General features: G+C 55.9%; 1 protein-coding gene across 3 annotated transcripts; it reads left to right on the plus strand.

The window, feature by feature from the left end:
- The first annotated feature begins 3,318 nt into the window (after nucleotides 1–3,318).
- Nucleotides 3,319–8,490, plus strand: CLDN19 (claudin 19). 3 transcript variants are annotated; one of them, XM_072771621.1, is made up of 5 exons: nucleotides 3,319–4,328; nucleotides 5,473–5,637; nucleotides 5,753–5,837; nucleotides 7,481–7,633; nucleotides 8,350–8,490. In XM_072771621.1, exons 1-5 carry the CDS (start codon nucleotides 4,106–4,108, stop codon nucleotides 8,396–8,398), a joined length of 675 nt encoding a protein of 224 aa, XP_072627722.1. In that variant the 5' UTR covers nucleotides 3,319–4,105; the 3' UTR covers nucleotides 8,399–8,490. The 3 variants fall into 3 exon arrangements, with proteins under 3 accessions (XP_072627722.1, XP_072627723.1, XP_072627724.1); XM_072771623.1 differs by lacking the exon at nucleotides 3,319–4,328 and adding an exon at nucleotides 4,382–4,930; XM_072771622.1 differs by lacking the exon at nucleotides 8,350–8,490 and having other exon boundaries at nucleotides 5,367–5,637; nucleotides 7,481–7,710.
- Nucleotides 8,491–21,176: the final 12,686 nt, after the last annotated feature.

The following is a 21,176-nucleotide window of genomic DNA, read 5'->3' on the forward strand; positions in this document are numbered from 1 at the left end:
GCGTGGACAGGAAGAGGCGGAAGACTGAGCCTGCTGGGGGCTGGGGGCCCAACAGAGGATGGGGCGGGGCAGCTGCGAGCAGGGGCCCTAGAGGACGGGCGTCCCAGCGGCCTATGGCGGCGGCTCACGGAGGAGGGGGCTCAGGGTGTCAGTGCTGCTGGGCTGAGCAGAGGGCAGCGGAGGAGCCGCTTGGGACCCGGTGGCATGGAGATCCGTGAGAGCGTCAGCAAGAGATGCTCTGGAGAGGTGGTGTGGACGACAGGTGGGCTGGAGGGCCTCACGCGAGAAGGGGAGGAGAGTGAAGGGGTGCTGGCGGGTGTAGACAGCTGCCCCAGGAGCTCAGCCCTCCATATGGGCAGAAGGGTGAGCTGGAGGGAGACGCAAAGGGTGGGAGGCCTTCTGAGGCTGGGAGACGGCGGCTGTGGGCGCACTCAAGGGCAGGACCCCGTGGGACAGTCCCTCCTCTGTTAGTCACTGGCGATCGTGTCCTGTTGGCGACCCACTCGCCATAGGGAGAGGGGACACATCGATGGGAAGAGCATGAGCTTCGCCCCCAGGCTGAGCTGGGTGACGCTCACGTCTGCCCTTGGGGAGGGTGAGGCTGCAGTGCGTGTCCTCCCCAGTGACACGAGATTGTGGCCCTCGCCACCCAGGATGGCCGACAGTGGTAACGGGATGCTCCCAGGGCACCTGGCACAATGCTTAGCATGTAGCAGACACTCCGCAGACAGGAAACTACATCAGCCTGGTTCTGGTCCTCCAGAAGCTTCCACATCAAGGCAGACAACCTTCACGGGTTCAATGTATGCAAACCACACAGTGTCCCCAGGACTGGGATAAGTGCGTGTACTTAGGGCCCCGGAAGCAGGGAGCGAAGGCAGGTCTGCGCTGAGATGCGGCCGTGATTGCTCCGCCCGGGCTCGGGTGCAGGGGCAGGACAGGCCAGCCAGGGGGAGTCCCCTGGAGATGAAGGGAGAGCATCCGTGGGAGCCTCCGCGGGGATGGGAGACCTGGAAGAGGTTGGTCTCTGGCACCCCCAGCAGCTGGCAGGGCTCCCAGCAGGGGTGCAGAGACAGCCTGTGCTCAGGGGTGTTTGGGGAGCAGGGGGTACCACCATCAGCCACACATGGTGCAGAGACCCCACCCCCCCACCCCTGGGTGAAGCGTGGGGCCCGGAAATGAGGCTGGTAGTAGGGCCTTGGAGGTGCTTGCAGTCCCCGGGAAGGACAACGCACCAAGTGCTATGAGTGGAAGCAGGCACAAAGCGTTGAGGGATGGCGGATTGGGGCGCCTGGCCCTGCGGGGACACTCCATCCTCTCCATCCCCAGCCTCCAGTTCCGAGGGGGAGTCAGAGTCTGAGTTCGGGGTGAGACCAGCACGACCGCCGGAGCCCCCAGCATTGCAGGAGGGCAACCAGGCCGTCAGAGCCCCCTAAGGGGCGGTGGGAGGGGGCCGGGAAACGGCTCCGGGATCTCGCTGGGAGGGAGGCACAAGCACCGGCTCCCCACCAGTCCAGTCCGTCCATGGGGCACATCCATGGGGCACGCGTAGCTGCTAAGCCTGGCTCTGTGCCAGGCACTGCTGGGCAGGAGGGGCCCGTGGGTGTCCAGCCGCGGCAAGGCGCCCACAGCCGGGAGGAGAGGGCCAGGACGGTGGGCCCGGGAGGGAGTCTTTGGGAAGAGCTCTCATTAGGCAGCCCTGTTTCTTCAAGCATAGGATATTTCCCAAAAGCAGCTCCACCCATTGTCTGATCCCCGTAACTCCCTCCCGAACCGGACAGGGCCAGTGCCGTTATCCCTGTTTTAGCTCAGAGGGGCGAAGGGACCTGCCTGGTGTCACACAGCTTTTCAGTGGCACAGGTAAGGCTTCAGAACCCAAAGCTTCCTGTACCCACACGTGAAAGCACTGGGGGGAGGTGGCAGGCACCCCACGGCGGTTTCCAGCCAGCTCCTGATGGGGCGGGGTTGGGACCCTGAGCGGTTCTGCTTTCCCTGCATGCCTGGGAGTCACTGGACTGCAGGGGACCCGCAGGGGGTGTAAGGCACCCCCCCCCCCAACCACCCAGGAGCATGATCTGAATTCCAAAAGGCTTTGTTTGGAACGTGGGCGGGGAGGGAAGGCCCTCAGGGTAGGAGAGGATATTCTTGCAGAACCGACTGGAAACCTCAAATTGCAAAGAGGGTTACCCAGAAGGGCTTCAGAGGGGACGGGAGCCTCATTCCCACCACGAAGTGGCCCTGGGGCCCCAGCGGGAGGGAGGGATGCCCTGGACGGAGGGGCGCACAGGCATCCCGGCGTCTCTAAGGCCTCAGCACCCCAGACTTCGCCCCCCGGGGCAGCGGTGTGAGCTTACGTGTGGCTCCTTCCCCCACCCTTTGGCTCTCAGCCCCCTCCTTCATCACAGCCCTCCCCAGAAAGGAGGCTGTGGGATGAACGTGGCGCTGGCACAGATCTGCGTCCTCGGCCGGGGTGGGTCTCCTCGCGGCCTGGCTCCTGATGGGTGAGGGAGCCGCCCAGCGCCAAGGGGGCCCTTGAGGACCCAGAGAGGGTGCTCGCTGCGTCCCCAGGAGTCTGGCACGCTCTGGGCTCCAGCAAGGTCCCCTGCTCCCCTGATCTTGGGACCTCGGAACTGGGTGAAAGCCGGATCCCAACTCAGGGCTGGCCTGTCTACAACTGTCCTAGGCCCCCTTTGAGTTCGGGGACCCCCGGGCCGCCCCAGGAGGCAGGTGTACGTGGACCCACGTGGCTCTGGCCTTCCTGCAGGCCAGCAGCGCCCACCCCGCCCCCAGCGGCTGGAGCTGCAGGCCATACCAGGGGCCCACGCCCTGGGCGGGTGCACAGGGTGGCCATTGTCCGCACAGTGCCTGGCACCCTCTCGTTTGCATAGCCACGTGAAGAATGCCAGGGAGCAGGCTGGGGACGAGTAGGGGGGCCGGGCTGGGGGGAGGACGCCGACGGGGGCGGGGGGTCGGCAGCAGACCCTGCTTTCCCCCAGTGCGGTCCAGGGAAGGCAGGTGGGCGCTGGGCATGGGAGTGGGGTTGTGACGTTCCCCCTGCACCCACAGCGAGGGGAGCCCACGGGGCGCACTGAGCGTGAGGGGATTGCTAATGAGCTGGAGGAGAGTTAAATATTCCCCTGCTCCAGAGGGCGAGCTGGGGGGCGGGGGGGGGGCAGGGCAGGAGGAGGGGCAGCCTGAACCCTAGGAATGTGCAGAGGCCGCTCAGGCTCCGCGTCAGGCTACTCCGGAGCCAGGAGCCAGGAGCCAGGAGCCAGGAGGGGGCGGGGGGGGGGGGGCAGCGAGGGGATTAAGGGGCTGAGCAGTCTGCCTGCCTTCAGGCTGATGCCAGAGGGTCAGTGCAATCTCTCACCTCCCCGGCCAAGCCCCAGGTCTCTCTCCTGCCCCTCTCAGATCTCAGAGACCCCACGGTGCATATTCCCTGGCTGGGCCTCCCCTGCTTTTGATACATATGGCTCCCCAGAACCCGGACCTCCCTCTCCCCAACACCCAGCCCAGTCTCTCCACATCTGGCCTCAGAGCCCTCTCCAAAAAGTTCTCCCTGATGTCTAACTCTAGTCTTACCTGCTGCAAAGGAGAATTCCACTTCCTTTCTGTCCTACAGTCAGAGGACAGGAAACCCCAAGGGTCAGGTCAGCCGTGCAGTAGCAAAGTCCATCATCTCAGGGCGGGCGCTCGGGCAGGAATGAGAACCATGCACCCGCAAGGTTTCTAAAGGGGGTTCCCCGGCAGCAAGGCCCTGAGGGCAAGCAGGGTCACTCCTCCCAGGCCCTCCCCTCTCTATCCCCGGGAGGCGGGGCAAGGGCACCAACCTGGGCCACGGCCCCGCCCCCCGCCCCCAGGGGGCTGGCAGGAGCTTTGCTGGGGACCCTGCCCCGGCTTAGGCGGCTGCTGTGGGCGGGCCCCTGGCCTTTCCAGCCCCTGGCCTCCCCCTGCATTCTAGAGCCCAGAGCCTGCCGCCGCTGAGCTGCTCCTTCTCAGCCTCCGGCCCACCCAGCAGCTCCCCTCACCTGGCCATGACCCCAGCGCCCCCAGGGACCCTGGCCCAGCCCTGAGCCCTGGGACCTCCAGCCCCCTCCCCTGGGCCATGGCCAACTCGGGCCTCCAGCTCCTGGGCTACTTCCTGGCCCTGGGCGGCTGGGTGGGCATCATCGCCAGCACAGCCCTCCCGCAGTGGAAGCAGTCCTCCTACGCGGGTGACGCCATCATCACGGCCGTGGGGCTCTACGAGGGGCTCTGGATGTCCTGCGCCTCCCAGAGCACCGGGCAGGTGCAGTGCAAGCTCTATGACTCCCTGCTCGCCCTGGAAGGTAGGCCTCCCTCGGGCTGCGCTGGGAGGGTGGGCTGGGGGGGGGCAGGCCAGCTTGCCCGCAGCCTGCCACCTGCGCTGGGCTCCACCCTCCGGCCCCCCCCTCATGCATTTTGAACATCCAAGGCCAGATGGGTGGTCCCACCCGTGGAGGGGGGCGCTCGGGGTTCTGGCAGCCACGGGTCCAGATCCCAGCTCTGCCGCGAGAACCTTAAAGGAGTCCAACCCTTTCCTGTTCTAACGTCCCCAGGCCCCCAGCCGGAGGGGGGAGCACTAGGGCTTCACAGGGCTGTGGCAGGGTTAGACCGGGTCGAGGGGTGCCTGGCTCCTCCCGAAGAGCCGCGTGCAGACACGCCGTGCAGTGCACATGCACCTCCGGGCCTGCCACCTAGGCAAGCGGGCCTCCGTTTGGGTGCACACACACGTGTGCCTGTGCACACAGGTGCTTGGGCATGTCGGTCCCTCTCCTTCTCCCGGGGTGTGGACTTGAACGTGACAAGTTGGCTTGTAAGCCGGCACCACTGCAGCTGTGTCCCTGCCCAGGGCCGCGCAGGCCTGACCCCACCAGCTATCACACCAGCCTCCTCTACGACACCCATGCAGGTGGGTCGTCTGGTCTCCTGCAGGCACCCAGATCCCCTGAGCTGCCCACGGCCCAGGACTGACCTGAGCACAGGTGTACGGCTGCCATGGATGACTCAGAGGGCAGAGGGGAAGGTGACCAGGAGCCAGAATGGCTGATGAAGGTGTCCCTGCCCGAGAGCCCCCTTGGGCTGAGCTGGGCCATGGGCACCCTCTCTCCCTCCTGCTGAATCTGAAAGGCCCTGGGAGGAACTGATCCCGCTGCTTGGGAGGGGTGGGTGAGGGGTGGGCCGGCCCCAAAAGAGAGTCCCACCGACAGACAGCGCTGACCAGAGAGATCACTACCCCGCACCGTCACACCGCACCTGGAGGAAGCTGCAGGGGGAGTGAAGGGCGAGGTTAGAGGCCAAGCGCAGCCCCCCACCCTGTCCTCACTGTCCCCTCACACCTGCTGCAGGTGGCTGCCCAGGGGGAGCTGCTGGCTCCTGCCCGAGCCCCTTCATCCCGGGCTCCTATGCGCCCGCCTCTCCCACCGCCCGCTCAGTCCCTCCTGCCCTGCCCAGGTCACATCCAGTCAGCGCGAGCCCTGATGGTGGTGGCCGTGCTCCTGGGCTTTGTGGCCATGGTCCTCAGTGTGGTCGGCATGAAGTGCACTCGGGTTGGAGACAGCAACCCCACCGCCAAGGGCCGCATCGCCATCTCTGGGGGTGTCCTCTTCCTGCTGGCAGGTGAGTGTCCCTGGCTCCCTCTCCACTGTCTTGGCCACGGCAGGTGGCAGGTAGCCAAACCCGCCCGGAGCGGTCAGCTGGGGGCCTGAGCAGACTCGCCCTCCTTTGTCCTTAGGCCTCTGCACTCTGACAGCCGTTTCGTGGTATGCCACCCTGGTGACACAGGAGTTCTTCAACCCCAGCACACCTGTCAACGCCAGGTGAGTGCCGGCGCCCGGCTTGGACCAGGGAGCATGCTGGGCCTCCCGCTCCCCTGCCTTTGCCCAGCTTGGAGGGTGGAACAGGGGGTGAGCTGCAGGTGCTGTCACTGAGAAGCTCCTGGGAGTGGGGGGCCAGGCGGGGTGTGGCTGGACCCTCCGAAGGGGCGAGAGTCCCGTGGAGGACACCGTAACCTGGATCTGGGTTTGATCCCAGCTCTGTGTGTGCTGTGTGAGAGGCACGTTCCTGTCAAACGTAGGTGGGACCCCAGGACCCAGGTTGTGAGGGCTCAGGGAGATGTTGCAAGGAGGACTCGGCACAATGCCAGGGCCCCGGAGAGCTCAGTAAACCCCTCCCTGGGCCTCCTGCCCAAGGCAGCAGGTACTTTGGGCTGGAGATGGAAACCAATGGTAAGGGCAGGTGTGCGGGCCTTACAGCGTAGGAAGACTTGGTGCCCCATCCTGGGCCGGAAGGCAGCCAGCGGTCCTGGCCGTGGTGTGCAGCATGGTGGGGAGGGGATGAGGCAGTGGGGTGCAAAGGTCTGGAGCCAGAGGCCGGCAGTGCAGAGCGGGGTCAGAGATATTTAGCTGCTGGAAGGGCCAGGACTAGTAAGGCTGAGGGTGTGAGGGCCCGCTACGGGCTTGGTGAAGAGCCTGGGCCCACCTGGCTGCCCTCCTCCTTTCAGCTGTGCCAGAGCAGACAAGGGGACGGTCTCAGCCCCAGCCATCCCAGCTGACCTTGGGCCCTGGGGTGGAGCGACAGTGAGGAAAGACCAAGACCACAGGGCCATCGCAGTCAGGAGGGCTTCCTGGAGAAGGTGGAGGTGGGGCGAGGGAAGAGACGGGCCTCAGGCCTCAGGCCAGGTGCTCATTCCCTGGGGCGGCAGCTGTAGAAGATGATCTCCAAGCAGGAGGCGGCTCAGCTCAGGGACAGGCGCCTGGTCCCTTGGACACTCCCGGAGGCACCTGGTGTGCAGGCCCCGTGCTGGGCCCCCCAGGGACAGGGACCAGTCGGGTGCTCTCCGCGCTCCAGGCGCTCCCTAGGAAGCCGGGCAAGCAGGGAGCTTAGCGGCCACCCAGGAAGAGTCGGCAGAAGGCACGGGGTGGGGGTGGGGTGCTCAGGGACAGGCCCTGGGAACGGGTGGGCCCTGAAGGCCGAGGAGTAGGCGGTGCAGAAGGGGGGATGCCCAGCAAAGGCCCGGAGGCGGGGAGCCCCGGGGGTGCTGCAGAGGCGAGGCAGGGAGGGGTGCAGGCTGGCGGTGGCCGAGGTGGGGAGTCGGGAGCGCCAGGGCGACAGAGAAAGCTGGCAGGGATCGCCTCCCCACCCCCCCACCCTCTCCACCCCTCCCCGGTGGGACCTGGCCCCTCCTCTGGCCGGATGAGGAAGGGCCCCCCCTCCCCCCCCATCTGCGCAGGGCGGGCCCTGGGCCTGGGTCCCCCTGGTGGCCGGGTGCAGGGTGGAAGCCAGAGGGGACTTCCGGGGGAGGGGGGGGGCTGTCACCCAACCCGAGGGGGGGGCGCCCAGGGGGAGGGCAGGCCTGCAGGGGGGGGGGTGCACCAGGGGGAGGGCAGGCCTGCAGGGGGAGAGGGGGGCCAGGGGAGGGCAGGCCTGCAGCCACCTCTGACGGCGACTTCCCTACCCGCAGGTACGAGTTCGGCTCGGCCCTGTTCGTGGGCTGGGCATCGGCCGGCCTGGCCATGCTGGGGGGCTCCTTCCTCTGCTGCACGTGCCCCGAGCCTGAGCGCGCCGCCAGCAGCCCGCAGCCTTACCGGCCGGGCCCATCGGCCGCTGCCCGAGAGTACGTCTGAGCCCCAGCCGCCGGCCCCGTGGCACCCCGGGCAGGGCCGGGAGGGCACGGCCAGGAGGGCACGGCGGCCCCGCGAGCTCCGTTAGGGCTCCGAGCGGCTTGTCCCCACGTGGGCACCCACCTGCACCCGGAGCCTCGCACCCAGACGCTCCGAGGGAGGCCGGAGGCGGGCCCCGGCCCGTGGTGCACACACGTGTCCAGCCCGGGCACGTTTCCTGTCCAGGAGCCGGCGCGTCCACGAGGCTGCTTAGTCACCCACTGCTGGGCTGCACAAGTGGCTACTGTGCGCGGGCCCTGGGGACACAGCCACGAAGACGGACCCTGGTGCCCCACGCCCCGGGTGGCCAGAGCCGTTGCCCTCCCCAGGCCGGCAGGCTCGTCACGGCAACCCCACGAGGGGGGCAGTGCCAGGGTGGTGAATGTCCCCACTTACGCACGAGCAAACAGGTGCAGGGAGACCAGGAGCTTGGCCCCACTGGTCCCGAGTCCAGGCCTCAGGCCTGCCCCTGCACCCCGCACCACCTGGACGCCCACGGCTATGCCAGAACGCGACCCGCCCGCCCCCAGGAATGGGCCCCGGTAGGGCTGCTGCGAGGGCCCGGGTCTGACGGCTCTGGCCAGGCCCTGCACCTGGGCCTGCCCCCCACAGCCCCCGCCCCACGGGCTGCTCACCCCACTAACCAGCTCTCCTCTCTTTTGACTTTCAGACCAGTTGTTAAATTGTCCGCCTCCGCCAAGGGCCCCCTGGGTGTGTAATGTCCAGGCCCCCACCCTGACTCTGTCCCCCGCCACATCTAGCCTGCGTGTTTGGTATTTTTTGGAAAGAGAAGCGAACATCCAGCCCCAAGTGTGGTGTCACTTGATCTGTCCCTGGCATGGCTACGGTGGGTCCTGGCTCGGGGAGGTCGGAGCTGGTCCCTGGGCTCTTTGGGGGTAAAGGTGGGGAGACAGGCCTCCGGGGTGGCTTACTTACCCGGCACAGGCAGGCGCCAGGAGCGTCCCTAGCCTGGCTCTTACCCCAGAGCTGGGGCACGGGGACGCTGGGGGCTCATTGCGTGAGAAGGGACCAGGAGAGGGCCCCGAGGCTGCAAGCCCCCTGGTGCTCCCCTTCTTCCCCTTCCTGCTCTCCAGCTGCCGAGGTCCCACGACATCCCTGTCCTGGATCCAGAGTAGGGGGGCGGCCTCAGGGCCCTGTCCACATGCCAAAGTGTGCGGTCCGAGCTGGAGGGGCTTTTGGTCTTGGAGTTCAGGTAGCACCTTAGTAGAGAAGGGGGAGACGTCCTCAGAGAGACGACGGTCAGCTCCGCCCCTCGCCTCGGGCCTCGCCCTCCCGAGCATCCTCCCAGGCCCCTGAGCACCCTCTGGTCTCCCATCCGACCGTCACCTGGCTGCCTCCAACACCTGCCTCTCGCCAAGTCACTGGACCCCGAGGAGGCAGCCCGGCCTCCCCGCCCCGCCCACCCCAAGGGAGGTGAAGTCAGAGATGACGACACACAGTCTCCCTCGGGGGCCCGGGGTTGGGGGGGCAGCCGTGGGACTGTGGGCGCAGGGCCCCGGCCTGGCAGCTGGGGCGCCTCGGGGGTGGCTGTTCCCCGCGGCCTGGCCAGCCTCTGGCCACAAGGGTGGGTGCCGACCCCCACGGGGCCCCCCAGGCCCGCCCGTCGAGTCCCGAGTGTGAGAGCCGCAGGAGGCTGTTCCCGGGGCCGGAGCCGGGGCGCAGCGGGCCTCACCGCTGGACGAGCTCTCAAGTCACCCGGAACCGGTGGCCAGGAGCTGCCCTGGACATCACGACGGAAGTGGCCGCGGGGGCCCGGCATCGAGGGGGGCACCCCGGAGGCCTGCAGCGTGGGGCTGTGCGGCCACAGTTCTTGCCCCCCTGGGGGTCGCGGAGGGACAGGGGCAGCTCCGGGGAGGGGCGAGCCGGGGAAAGATGAGGGCAAGGTCTGTCTCCCTGAGACCAGGCTTCCCTGTAAGAGCCCCCCCAATTATCCACCTTTTTGCTGAAACGATTTTTTTTAAAGATGTTATTTATTCATGAGAGACACAGAGAGAGAGAGAGACGCAGAGACATAGGCAGAGGGAGAAGCAGGCTCCATGCAGGGAGCCCGATGTGGGACTCGATCCCGGGTCTCCAGGATCACGCCCTGGGCCGAAGGCAGGTGCTATACCGCTGAGCCACCCGGGCTATCCAGCTGAAACGATCTCGAGCGAGACTTGTGTCACCTAGAGCCAAAAGAGCCCCGACCGACACGGCCACATTGGGAGCCTGAAAGGGTGTCGGGAGGCTCCTGTGGGGACCCCGCTGAGCCGGGTGGGACGTGGGGCCCAGAGGCTCGACGTCTGCTGGTGCTCCGGGACGCCTTCCTGTCCCAGGTGGGGGGCTGGGCAGCCCTGGCCGTCGGGGCACGAAGCGGTTGGCCCCGCGTGCATCATCTCGAGGTGCCGGGTCCACCGGGCCTGGGTAGGAAAACACGGGGGGAGATTGCGCTGGGTGCTCCCGAGCCTGGGGGGAGGCTGCAGGAGAGGGGCCCCGCGCCGGACGGGAGGGGGCTGACAGCTGCAGGGACCAGCTTGGGCCTGCGACACCAACGCCCCTCCACCTAAACCAGGGATGGGAGAGGCCGAGGCTCCGCTCGCCGCCCGTAGCCCGGCACGCTCACCCCCCGCAGAGCGGGGTCCTGGCCACGGAACGTGTCCTGGGAAAGTTAGAGGACTTTAAGGCCGGGAGAGTTGGGATCCTTGGGGGGCCCAGGGATTGAGCACCTGCCTTCAGCCCAGGGTGTGATCCTGGGGTCCTGGGATCGAGTCCCACCTCGGGCTCCCTGCATGGAGCCTGCTTCTCCCTCTGCTTGGTCTCTGCCTCTCTCTGTGTTTCTCATGAATAAATAAATAAAATCCTTAAAAAAAAAAAAAAAAAAAAAAAGGCCGGGAGAGTTTGGGAAGCCTGCTCTCGAAGCCACCTGTTCCACTCGTCTACATCAAGGTCACCTGCGCAGCCAGCGGCAGGGCCAACTTTCCAGGCCTCCTGCCCGAGCTGTTTACCTTCCCAGCCTCCGGGCCAGAGGACTGGGCAGGGACACAGGAAAGGGGTCAAAGGGCACGATCCTAAAGCTTTGGCTGATGTTTATTAACAGAGCTCTCCGGAGAATGAAACTGCCAGGCCGTAAAATACAGTTTGGGGAGGAAAATGCCTGTGTTCTCAGCCAGTGACGAAAGCCCGAGTAGAATGACCACAGAAGGTGCTGGGCATAGCGAGGGAGCCTCGGGGCACTCGGGGGACCCGTCCAGTGCCTGCACCTGAGAACACCGATAAGGACGGAGGATTGGATGGTGTCCAGGAATTAGGTTTTTGTGTTGCATGTATTGTGAATTTTGGGCAATGACACTGTGGTTTGTTTGGGGCTTTTCAAATCCTTATCTGTTAGACGTGCACGCTGAAATGGGAGAATAGCTGGATTTGCTTTAAAATACCCTAAGAACAGGGCAGCCCGGGTGGCTCAGCGGTTTAGCGCCGCCTTCAGCCCAGGGCATGACCCTGGAGACCCGGGATCGAGTCCCATGTCGGGCTCCCTGCACGGAGCCTGCTTCTCCCTCTGCCTGTGTCTCTGCCTCTCTCTCTCTCTCTGTGTCTTATGAATAAATAAATAAAATCTTTAAAAATAAATAAATAAAATAAAATACCCTAAGAACAAAAAGGACAGGGACAGGGGAAGTTTGGCAGGTGCCAGGGATACTTAAGGAGTCACTCCATTCTCTTTGTGTGTAGGTTTGCAAATGAAAAAAAAAGTTAAAAGTGCTTGTAAGTTTTGCTGGTCGTGCAATTTAACCACCCCACTGACCACGGGGTCCTGGGTGACGAGCATTCTAGAGTCTCCTGCCACCTGGAAACTTGGTGGAAACCCAGACTCTCAGGCTCCACCCCACACCAGGTGACACGGGCTCGGCATTTTAAGGAGATCTCTGGGTGATTTGTGCACACGCCAGGGTCTGGGAAACGCTGATCTAGGCTCGTGAGGGAAGAGCTGTGTGGTGCCTTGTCCTCCTCCGGCATTTGGATTCCAGATACAGGGATCCCTGGGTGGTGCAGCGGTTTAGCGCCTGCCTTTGGCCCAGGGCGCAATCCTGGAGACCCGGGATCGAGTCCCACGTCGGGCTCCCTGCATGGAGCCTGCTTCTCCCTCTGCCTGTGTCTCTGCCTCTCTCTCTCTCTCTCTCTGTGTGTGTGTGACTATCATAAAAAAAAAAAAAAAAAAAAAAAAGATTGAATTTCAGATACAAAGAAAGCGGTTCAGTGTGTGACTTCGTCTAGAGTTGGCAAGATTATAGGAAGCCATGGCTAAACCTGATCCAGACAAAACTGGAAAAGAACAGACCACCCAAAGTCACGCTTCCCGACCTTTTCTCCTCATAGAGAGGATAAAAATAATATTTGGCTCAATTTATGAGCACGTTACAAGGCAATTTTATTCTTGACAATGCTCCTGTTCAAAACAACTATAAATACTGGGGAAAGGGTAGAGAATTCGTCAAGGGGCAACAAAGGAAAGGGCTGGTATGATGCTGTCGAACCACCAGGTCAACACTCTAAGAAGTACTCCCTTTCGTCCACATGGAGGCCCACGTGGTGATCACGAGACTGAGTCCTCCCTGGCCGCCAGGGTGGAAGATGAGTTACGTATGGAGGATTGAACAAATAAGTAAAATACTGAAGATAACGGGAGCCAGGCTTCCCATCACCAGAGGGAAGATTCACAAAGATGCAACAGGAAGACTCCAATAAATCCTGTGGTGTTGGTTTGGAGTTGGAGCTATCTGCACGGACACCTGGCCTTTAATATATTTAGATGAATGTTGAAATAGCTATAGTTGTGTACGGGTACGTACATGTGTGTGATACACATACGTACATATATCTACAAGCCCTACCCTCTAGAAAAGCCTCGAAGCAATGACAACCCAGGAATGAGAGGGCACCTTGATTTCTGACTACCATTCTCCATGAATAGGTATCAGGGCTCCATGGAGAAATGGCTGATCTGAGGGCTGGGGTAAGGAAATAATAAGCCTGGAGCATCTCAGTGTTCTAGAAAGTAAGAAAGGGCTCAAGGAATAACAGAGACGTGTTCCCAAGGATGTAGAAACCAGATTAAAGAGACTCCCACATGCTTTATCTGGGACAATTTATCAAAATAAGTAAGGATAGGAATGGATTTTAACTCAGCAACTAAAAATAAGAATCTGTTAGTCCAGATTGAAACAATTTTTTTACAAGTTCTTTGGGTTGTTCTTTTTTAAGATTTTATTTATTGATTCATGATAGACAGAGAGAGAGAGGCAGAGATATAGAAGAGGGAGAAGCAGGCTCCATGCAGGGAGCTCAATGCAGGACTTGATCCTGGGACCCTGGGATCATACCCTGAGCCAAAGGCAGAGGCTCAACCACTGAGCCACCCAGGCGTCCCTGAAACAAATAATTTTAAATAGATGGGAGCAGGAAAAAAGCTCTACAGTAAAATGGCCACTGATATAATTTATTAACTAGCAAGTATAAAATATTTAACTTGACGGTGGTGAAACACGGCAGACATGTCTTCAAGTGACAAGCGTTTAACACCACCAGCAACAGGACAGTCAAGATTGTGTGGGATCCCTGGGTGGCTCAGCGGTTTAGCGCCTGCCTTTGGCCCAGGGCATAATCCTGGAGTCCCAGGATCCAGTCCCACATCGGGCTCCCTGCATGCAGCCTGTTTCTCCCTCTGCCTGTGTCTCTGCCTCTCTCTCTCATTCTGTGTCTCTCATGAATAAATAAATAAAAATATTTTTAAAAAAAGATTGTGTGCCCCCAGATATAATGCACTGGCGGAATACGGCATCACTTCTGTGATATTCCTGCTAAAAGTGTACGCACAAACCGAACCTACTTAGGACATGACAATCCAAATGGACGTTATTCTAAAAAATAACCAGCTGCACTCTTCAAAACCGCCCGTGTTACGAAAGACAAGAAAAGACAGACAAGATGGAAGAGATATTACAACTAAATGTGGTGAGTGATCCTGGACCAACAGAAGACCTACTTGGGACAACCGGTGACATTTGAATGGTGACTGTGGTCTAGATGGGTAGTACCATTTCAAAGTGAATTTCCTGAATTTGATAGTTTCCTCTAGTCATGTAAGACAGTGTTCTTGTATTTTAGGAAATACATACTGAAGTTCTAAGAGGGTAGTGAGGTATCAGAAAAAAATATACATGGATTCACACATGAAGAGTTATAAGGCCAATACCTGCGGTACAATAGCAATTGGACAACCTAAGCGAAGGGCATACTGGAGGGGAGCCCTTCTTGCTACCTTTCTCTGAAGTTTGGGATTATTTCAAGATAGAGTGTTGTTTTGTTTTGTTTTGTTTTTTAAGTCTAAGTGAAAGCTGGAATACTGAGATGCTGATTTTCTTAGAAGGCACTTGAAACCCTGGGCAAATGTAGATGCCTCCCAAGACGGCAGCGGAGAGGAAAGCTTTGGACTCCTCTTTATTGCACCATCATGTTTTTTTTGTTGTTGTTGTTGTTTTTGTTTTTTAAGATTTTGTTCATGAGACAGAGAGAGAGAGAGAGAGAGAGAGAGAGAGAGAGAGAAGCAGGCTCCTCAAGGGGAGTGTGATGTGAGATTCGATCCCAGGATCCTGGGATCACAACCCGAGCTGAAGGCAGACACTCAACCACTGAGCCCCCCAGGCATCCCTTCATCATTTTTTTCCCTTTATCATTTTGAAAAGATGTTTTCGCTGGGTATAGAATTCTGAGTTGACTCTCCTCCTTTTGGTACTTTATAGATGTCATCCTAGTGTCTTCTAGCTTACATAATTTTTATTTTATTTATTTATTTTTTTAGCTTACATAATTTTTATTTTTTTTTAATTTTTTTTTTTTTATGATAGTCACACACAGAGAGAGAGAGAGAGAGGCAGAGACACAGGCAGAGGGAGAAGCAGGCTCCATGCACCGGGAGCCCGACGTGGGATTCGATCCCGGGTCTCCAGGATCGCGCCCTGGGCCAAAGGCAGGCACTAAACCGCTGCGCCACCCAGGGATCCCAGCTTACATAATTTTTAAATGAAAAGCCTGTGTCACTCATTTTGTTGTTGCTCCTTTGTTTTCTCTCAGCTGTTTCCCAGATTTTCTCCATCTTGGTTTTCAGAAGTTTGACTATGAAGTGCCTGGGTATGTTTTTGGTTTTTGTTTTTCCTTTCTTTGTGTTTATTCTCATTGGGGGTGTTCTGAGCTTCCTTGTTCTGTGGTTTGTTATCTTATATTGATTTGGGGAGAATTTCAGCTGTTATTTTTTCAAATGCTTCTTCTGTCATATTTTTATCATCTTCATCTGCCACTTGCGTTACATGCCTGATATCGTGGTACAGCTTAAATATTCTGCTCTGTTTTATTGTTTCCATGTTTATTGTTTCAGTTGGGTTAATTTCTACTGACCTGTCAGCAAGCTCATGAATCCTTTCCTCTGCTGTGTCATTTTTTAAAAAAAATATTTGTTTATTCATGAGAGACACAAAGAGAGAGGCAGAGACACAAAGAGAGAGGCAGAGACACAGGCAGAGGGAGAAGCAGGCTCCATGCAAGGAGTCCGAGGAGGGACTCGATCCCGGGATCCCACGCCCTGGGCCAAAGGCAGATGTTCAACCGCAAGCCCCCCAGGATCCTGGCTGTGTCATTTGTTAAGTACATCGAAGCATCTCATTTCTGATGGTTGGGGGGTTGTTACCTTGTGCTCAGCCCGAGACCTGGAATTCAGGGGGTTTGCATGTACCTCAACGTTCAACGCTCCATGGATGCCTGCACCACAGAGGGAATCCCTCTCCAAACACTTGCCCCTTCCCCAGCAGCAGCTTGCCATTATTTATGATGCGAGGCTTGTGTTGGTGGCAGGAGAGTTTTCTCCTCTGTCCTCCTCCAGCCTTAGTTGCAGACGGCCCCTGTGCACCTGAGCCTCAGGGGCGGGCTCTGTCCTCCCCACATAGCATCTGACCTTTGCATGTCCTGGTAGTGGGTCTTGGGTGGCAGGGAGTTTCCTGCCCTTTCACCAGGTAGCAGACTTCTGTTTTGTGACAGTGCAAGATCCTGGTCCTGAAAGGGTTTCCTACTTCCCACTAGTGACAGGCAGCACCTGCTTCTACTCACCTCAGCAGTTGCAGCCTTTATGTGGGGCTTATTTCTTGCCTTTCCATTGCTTTTGTGTCTCCTAATATTCCAATAGGATCATTTTCTTTTGCTCATTAGTGCAAGTCTGCTGCTTGCTTGTCAGTGCTCTCCATTTTTGTCTCAATCTGTCTTTTCTTCACATTTGTATCCTACTGTGTGGAGGAGTCCTACGTTGGCAATTATTTTCTTTGAGATCACTGAAGGTATCATTCCACTGGTTTTTTTTTTTTTTTTTTAAGATTTTACTTATTTATTCATGAGACACAGAGGGAGGCAGAGACACAGGCAGAGGGAGAAGCAGGCTCCATGCAGGGAGTCCAAGGAGGGACTCGATCCCAGGACCCCGGGATCACACCCTGGGCCGAAGGCAGGTGCTCAACCCCTGAGCCACCCCGGTGCGCATCATTCCACTGTTTATATGGCGACCATTCTTTCTGTTCCAAAATCAAATGTCAGCTTTAATGTCATTTCTTTCAAAGTCATCATTCCCCTCCCAATTCTTCTTTTGCCTCTCAAAAATTGTGGTAACATTATTGATGTGTTTAGATGTAGATTTTTTTTTTTTTTTAATGTAAGTTTGTGGGCTTCTTGACTCTTTTAGTGTCTCCTCACTAATCAGTTCTGGGTAAGTCTGAGCCATTCTCTCTTCAATCTGCTTTCCTTTCTTCTGTGGCTCCAGTTATAGCCTGTTTGATTTTACCATATTCTCTCTTAGCTTTTCTTCTGTTTTCCATTTTTTAAATTATCTGTACTTCATTATAAGTGGTTTCCTTCAACTGTCTCCCAGTTAACTAATTTGACCTTGTTATATTTAATCAGCTTCCAAATATTACCCATTGATTTCTTTGAGGCATTATATTTTTCTCTTCTCAGATTCCCACCTGGTCAATTAAAAAAAATCTGCTGGGTCAAATACAGTTCCTGGTTCCCCTCTTTATTAGCTTGCTAGGGCTGCCATAACAAAGTACCACACACTGGGTGGCTTGGACAACAGAAATGTACTTCCTCACTTCCTAAAGGGTGCAAGTCCAAGATCTGAGTGTCAGCAGAGCCAGTTTCATTTTGAGGCTTCTCTCCTGGGTTTGTAGACGGCTGTCTTCTTCTGGTGTCCTCAATGGTCCCTCAGCTGTGTGGATGTCTGTGTCCTAATTTCCCCCTCTAAATTCATAAGAATACCAGTCATATTGGATTAAGGCCTACCTCAATGACTTTATGTAACCTTTATTACCTCTTTAAATACCTGAGATACACAAATAGTCACATTTTGAGATATTGGAGGTTAGGACTTCAATATATGAATGTGAGTGGGAGACCGACACAATTCAGTTCATAACACCTAAAAATTTTCAAGTTTCTCCTTTATTTTTTATTTATTTATTTATTTTTTCATAGAGATGCAGAGAGAGAGAGGAGAGAGAGAGAGAGAGAGAGAGAGAGAGGCAGAGACACAGGCAGAGGGAGAAGCAAGCTCCATGCAGAGAGCCTGACGAGGAACTTGATCCAGGGTCTCCAGGATCACGCCCTGGGCTGCAGGCGGCGCTAAACCGCTGCGCCACCAGGGCTGCCCAAGTTTCTCCTTTAATCTCCATAAACAGCAAATATAATTGCTTCGCAGTCTGTGTCTGTCATCTTTGGCATCTGGGGTTCCTGTGGCTCCTTTTATTATTGTCTGTTTCAATGTTGTCTGTCATGGTAACTCGTCTCCCTGTAAACCTACTTATCTTTGACTATGTGCATGAGGTGGCATCTGCAAAATATGTGTAGAAGGAAGGCCTAGGGTTATTTGCTTTAGCTCATGCGTGGGGGCACTAGCTGTTCTGGATCACCTTTATCCAAGTTCAGGACTTGAGATTTCTGGGCCCCCATGTACCCCCAAACAGGTTGCAGTCCGTGTGAGGGTTGGTTTAGTTAGCTACTGTGGTACAACCGTTCAAGATCCCCAACTTAAAGCATAAGGTAGTTTACAAAGGTCCCCACAGTTGGTGGGGCTGGACTTTAGAAGTTCTTCCCTCCAGCACTGTATAGCTGCCTCTTTCAGATCAGCAAACACACTTTCAGATCAGTGCTCAGCCTCTTAGTTGCCTCTTCCAGATTTACAAGTATATCCAGGGAAAAGGTAGTTCACTTTTCTACATTACCATCCTTTGCCTGGACCCAGTCTGGGAACCCCAGGTGTTTTGTTGCTTTTAGAAAGATTTTAGAAAATATCTAATATTCCTGGCTGTCATCAGCAGAAGAGTTGGACCAACATTACCACAAATGGACGCCAAGAGTCATCTTTTCAAAAGCTATCATATTAATTTTAGAGTACATTTAAACTTCATGACTAATAGTAGAACACTTTTTATTTCTTCTGTGAAAGTGATTATTCGTGACCGATGCAAATTAACAAGACTTATTAGATGTTAAATATTAAAATATTAACCAGAGTTGGTGTAAAATTCTATCACCTCCTTTTTTAAACTTTTTTAGAAATCGCTACACCCAATACGGGGCTCAAACTCATGACCCCAAGATCAAGAGTCACACGCTCCATCGACTAAGCCATGAAGGAGTCCCTAAAGTTTTAAATTTAAATATGCATTCCAAAAATTATCCAATGAGCACATAAAGTTATATGACATTTTTATAGAAATGGAAATGATGATATACAAATGACAAAGTCTCACAAAATGGCCTTTTTTTTTTTTTTTTAAGATTTATTTATTCATGAGACAGAGAGAGAGAGAGGCAGAGACACCGGCAGAGGGAGAAGCAGGCTCCTCGCAGGGAGCCCAGTGAGGGACTGGATCCCGGATCCCGGGATCATGCCCTGAGCTGGAGGCAGATGCTCAACTGCTGAGCCACCCAGGTGTCCCCAAAATGGCCTTTAGTATCAGTTGTTTCCTTGGACAGGGCCATCTCACATCTCTTGCTATAAAACTGACAATCAGGGATACCTGGGTGGCTCAGTGGCTGAGCGTCTGCCTTCAGCTCAGGGTGTGATCCTGGGGTGCTGGGATCCAGTCCCACAATGGGTTCCTTGCATGGAGCCTGCTTCTCCCTCTGCCTGTGTCTCTGCCTCTCATGAATAAATAAAATCTTTAAGAAAAATAAAAATATAAAAATGTAAATAAATAAAACTGACAATCACTGCAAGATCCTAAAATCAGTTTTGTTTCCAACGTACTCTTTTTTATATCTTTATTCAACATCTTCCCCATCATTTTACACCTACGGCTGATCCTTGACATACAGACAGGCTAGAACAATTGAGTACAGCAAACCCTGGGGAAGAGAAGCACTCTTACTTTTTTTTTCTTTGTTTTTAAACTTTTTTTTTCTGTTTTTAAAGATTTTATTCATGAGAAATACAGAGAAGCAGAGACATAGGCAGAGGGAGAAGGAGGCTCCATGCAGAGAGCCCGATGTAGGACGCGATCCCGGGACTCCAGGATCACACCCTGGACTGCAGGTGGTGCTAAACCGATGTGCTACGGGGGCTGCCCTGACCACTTCTTTTCTGATCAAACTTTTTTCTTGGGCCCAGGGTATTATTTTGAAAATGAGAAATCATTCTACTTGAAGATAACCTGGGTTCCCTATCACCAGCTCCTCAGCCCAGACAGAAAGCGCAAGAGGGTGGTAGAGCTAGTTGCCCTAGCAAGCTAACAATCTACTTACTTTTATTATTTGTAGCCTTTATGTAGGCCCTCCTCTACCTGTAGCACCAGAGGGAGGCAGCTCCTACTCACTTTCCCCAGCCACAGGTCAGCCTCACCAGTAGTGTCAGAGACTAAGCCTTCCCCACTAGCAGAACCTCGGCACCAAGCCTGTCCCAGCCTGTCCTGTGTGACCCTTCCTGGTTTACTTTCTCCTCGCCTAGTTGGCAGTTGTAGCTCTCCAACCTCCAAATCTGACCCACGTTTGCTCCCTCCCCAAACCGTCCCCAGCCTCTTCTCAGAACTTCTACATTCACTTTCTTACTCGGCCTCTAAGACTGGCTTCCCTGGGGGTCCTTTCAGTGGCTTCTTTCCTTCCCCCTAAACCTGAAGCAGTAGGTCTCCTGGTGGTGGGCTGTTTCCTCTAGATCACACCACTGCCAACTTCTAAACCACTTTCATCCTTTGGAAGAAGCCCTCAAAATCTCAACCTTTGAAGCCTATGCTTCTAGACTAAAGCCATTATCTAGCAATAGTTCTTGAAGATTTTTAACTCCAGAATCCCGAGCACCATCTTCTCATGCACATTACATCTACTACCACTTGCAGCAGTTTCAACACCTAGATATCCTTTGAGCAGCATGGTCTTTTTGACATTTTCACTTCCAGTAATGTTCACTTCTTACTCCTCCTCTTGCTCACAGGTCTATCACCTAGAAACTGTCATTACCAGTAACTGTGCTCCTCCATAAGCACAGCAGCATAGGTACACCACACTTCACCTTCCAGCTCCCTTAAATACTTTTACTCAAAGTCTACACGGAACTCACCAACTCTACACAGATAATTTTTAAAGATTTTATGTATTTATTCGCTAGAGACACACAGAGAGAAAGAGAGAGACAGACACAGGCAGATGGAGAAGCAGGCTCCATGCAGGGAGCCCGACGTGGGACTGGATCACAAGTCTCCAGGGTCATGCCCTGGGCTGAAGGCGGCGCTAAACCGCTGAGCCACCCTGGCTGCCTCCTTTTTTTCTTAGAATGTTCTGCTGTTACTGGCTTTAGCTAATCAGAATCCATTCCTGGGGGGTCTGGGGATGGGGGGTGGGGGGAGAGGATGCTGGGAACACTGTTAATTGTAACCTTGCACCTACTGTTAATACCTTGGCACTTCTGTTGAATTCAGTTGGGAAAGTTCTGGTTAAATTCAGTGCTCTACCTTCTCTAGCAATTCTATTTCCCTGGTGCATTTGTTTTCCCATTCTCCAAGACAACTATTTTACATTTTCTTTTCTAAGTCTTTAAGTAATTTCTTCACCCAAAGTGGGGCTCAAACTCACAATCCGTGATCAAAGAGTCGCACATTCCACCGGCTAAGGCAGCCAGGCGCCCCAACGCTTCTTTCACCAAACCTCTAACATCTCTTTTTCCCTTTTCTAAGATCCATCAAAGTAAGATTTTTTTCAATCTTTTTTATTGAACTTAATTTGAATAGATGAATTGACAAGCCTCTATAGCCATTAACATGAAAACCTCCCAAGAGCTGATTAAGCCACATGTTGGGCTCTGCACTCGGTGGGCTTGTCCCTTTCCCTCCCCGCCTGCCCATGCTCTCAAATATAAAACAGCAAGTTTAAAAAAACCCTTTATTACATAATCTCTACACCTAACCTGGGGCT

Source organism: Canis lupus, chromosome 13 (assembly GCF_048164855.1).
Source record: "Canis lupus baileyi chromosome 13, mCanLup2.hap1, whole genome shotgun sequence".
NCBI lineage: Eukaryota > Metazoa > Chordata > Mammalia > Carnivora > Canidae > Canis > Canis lupus.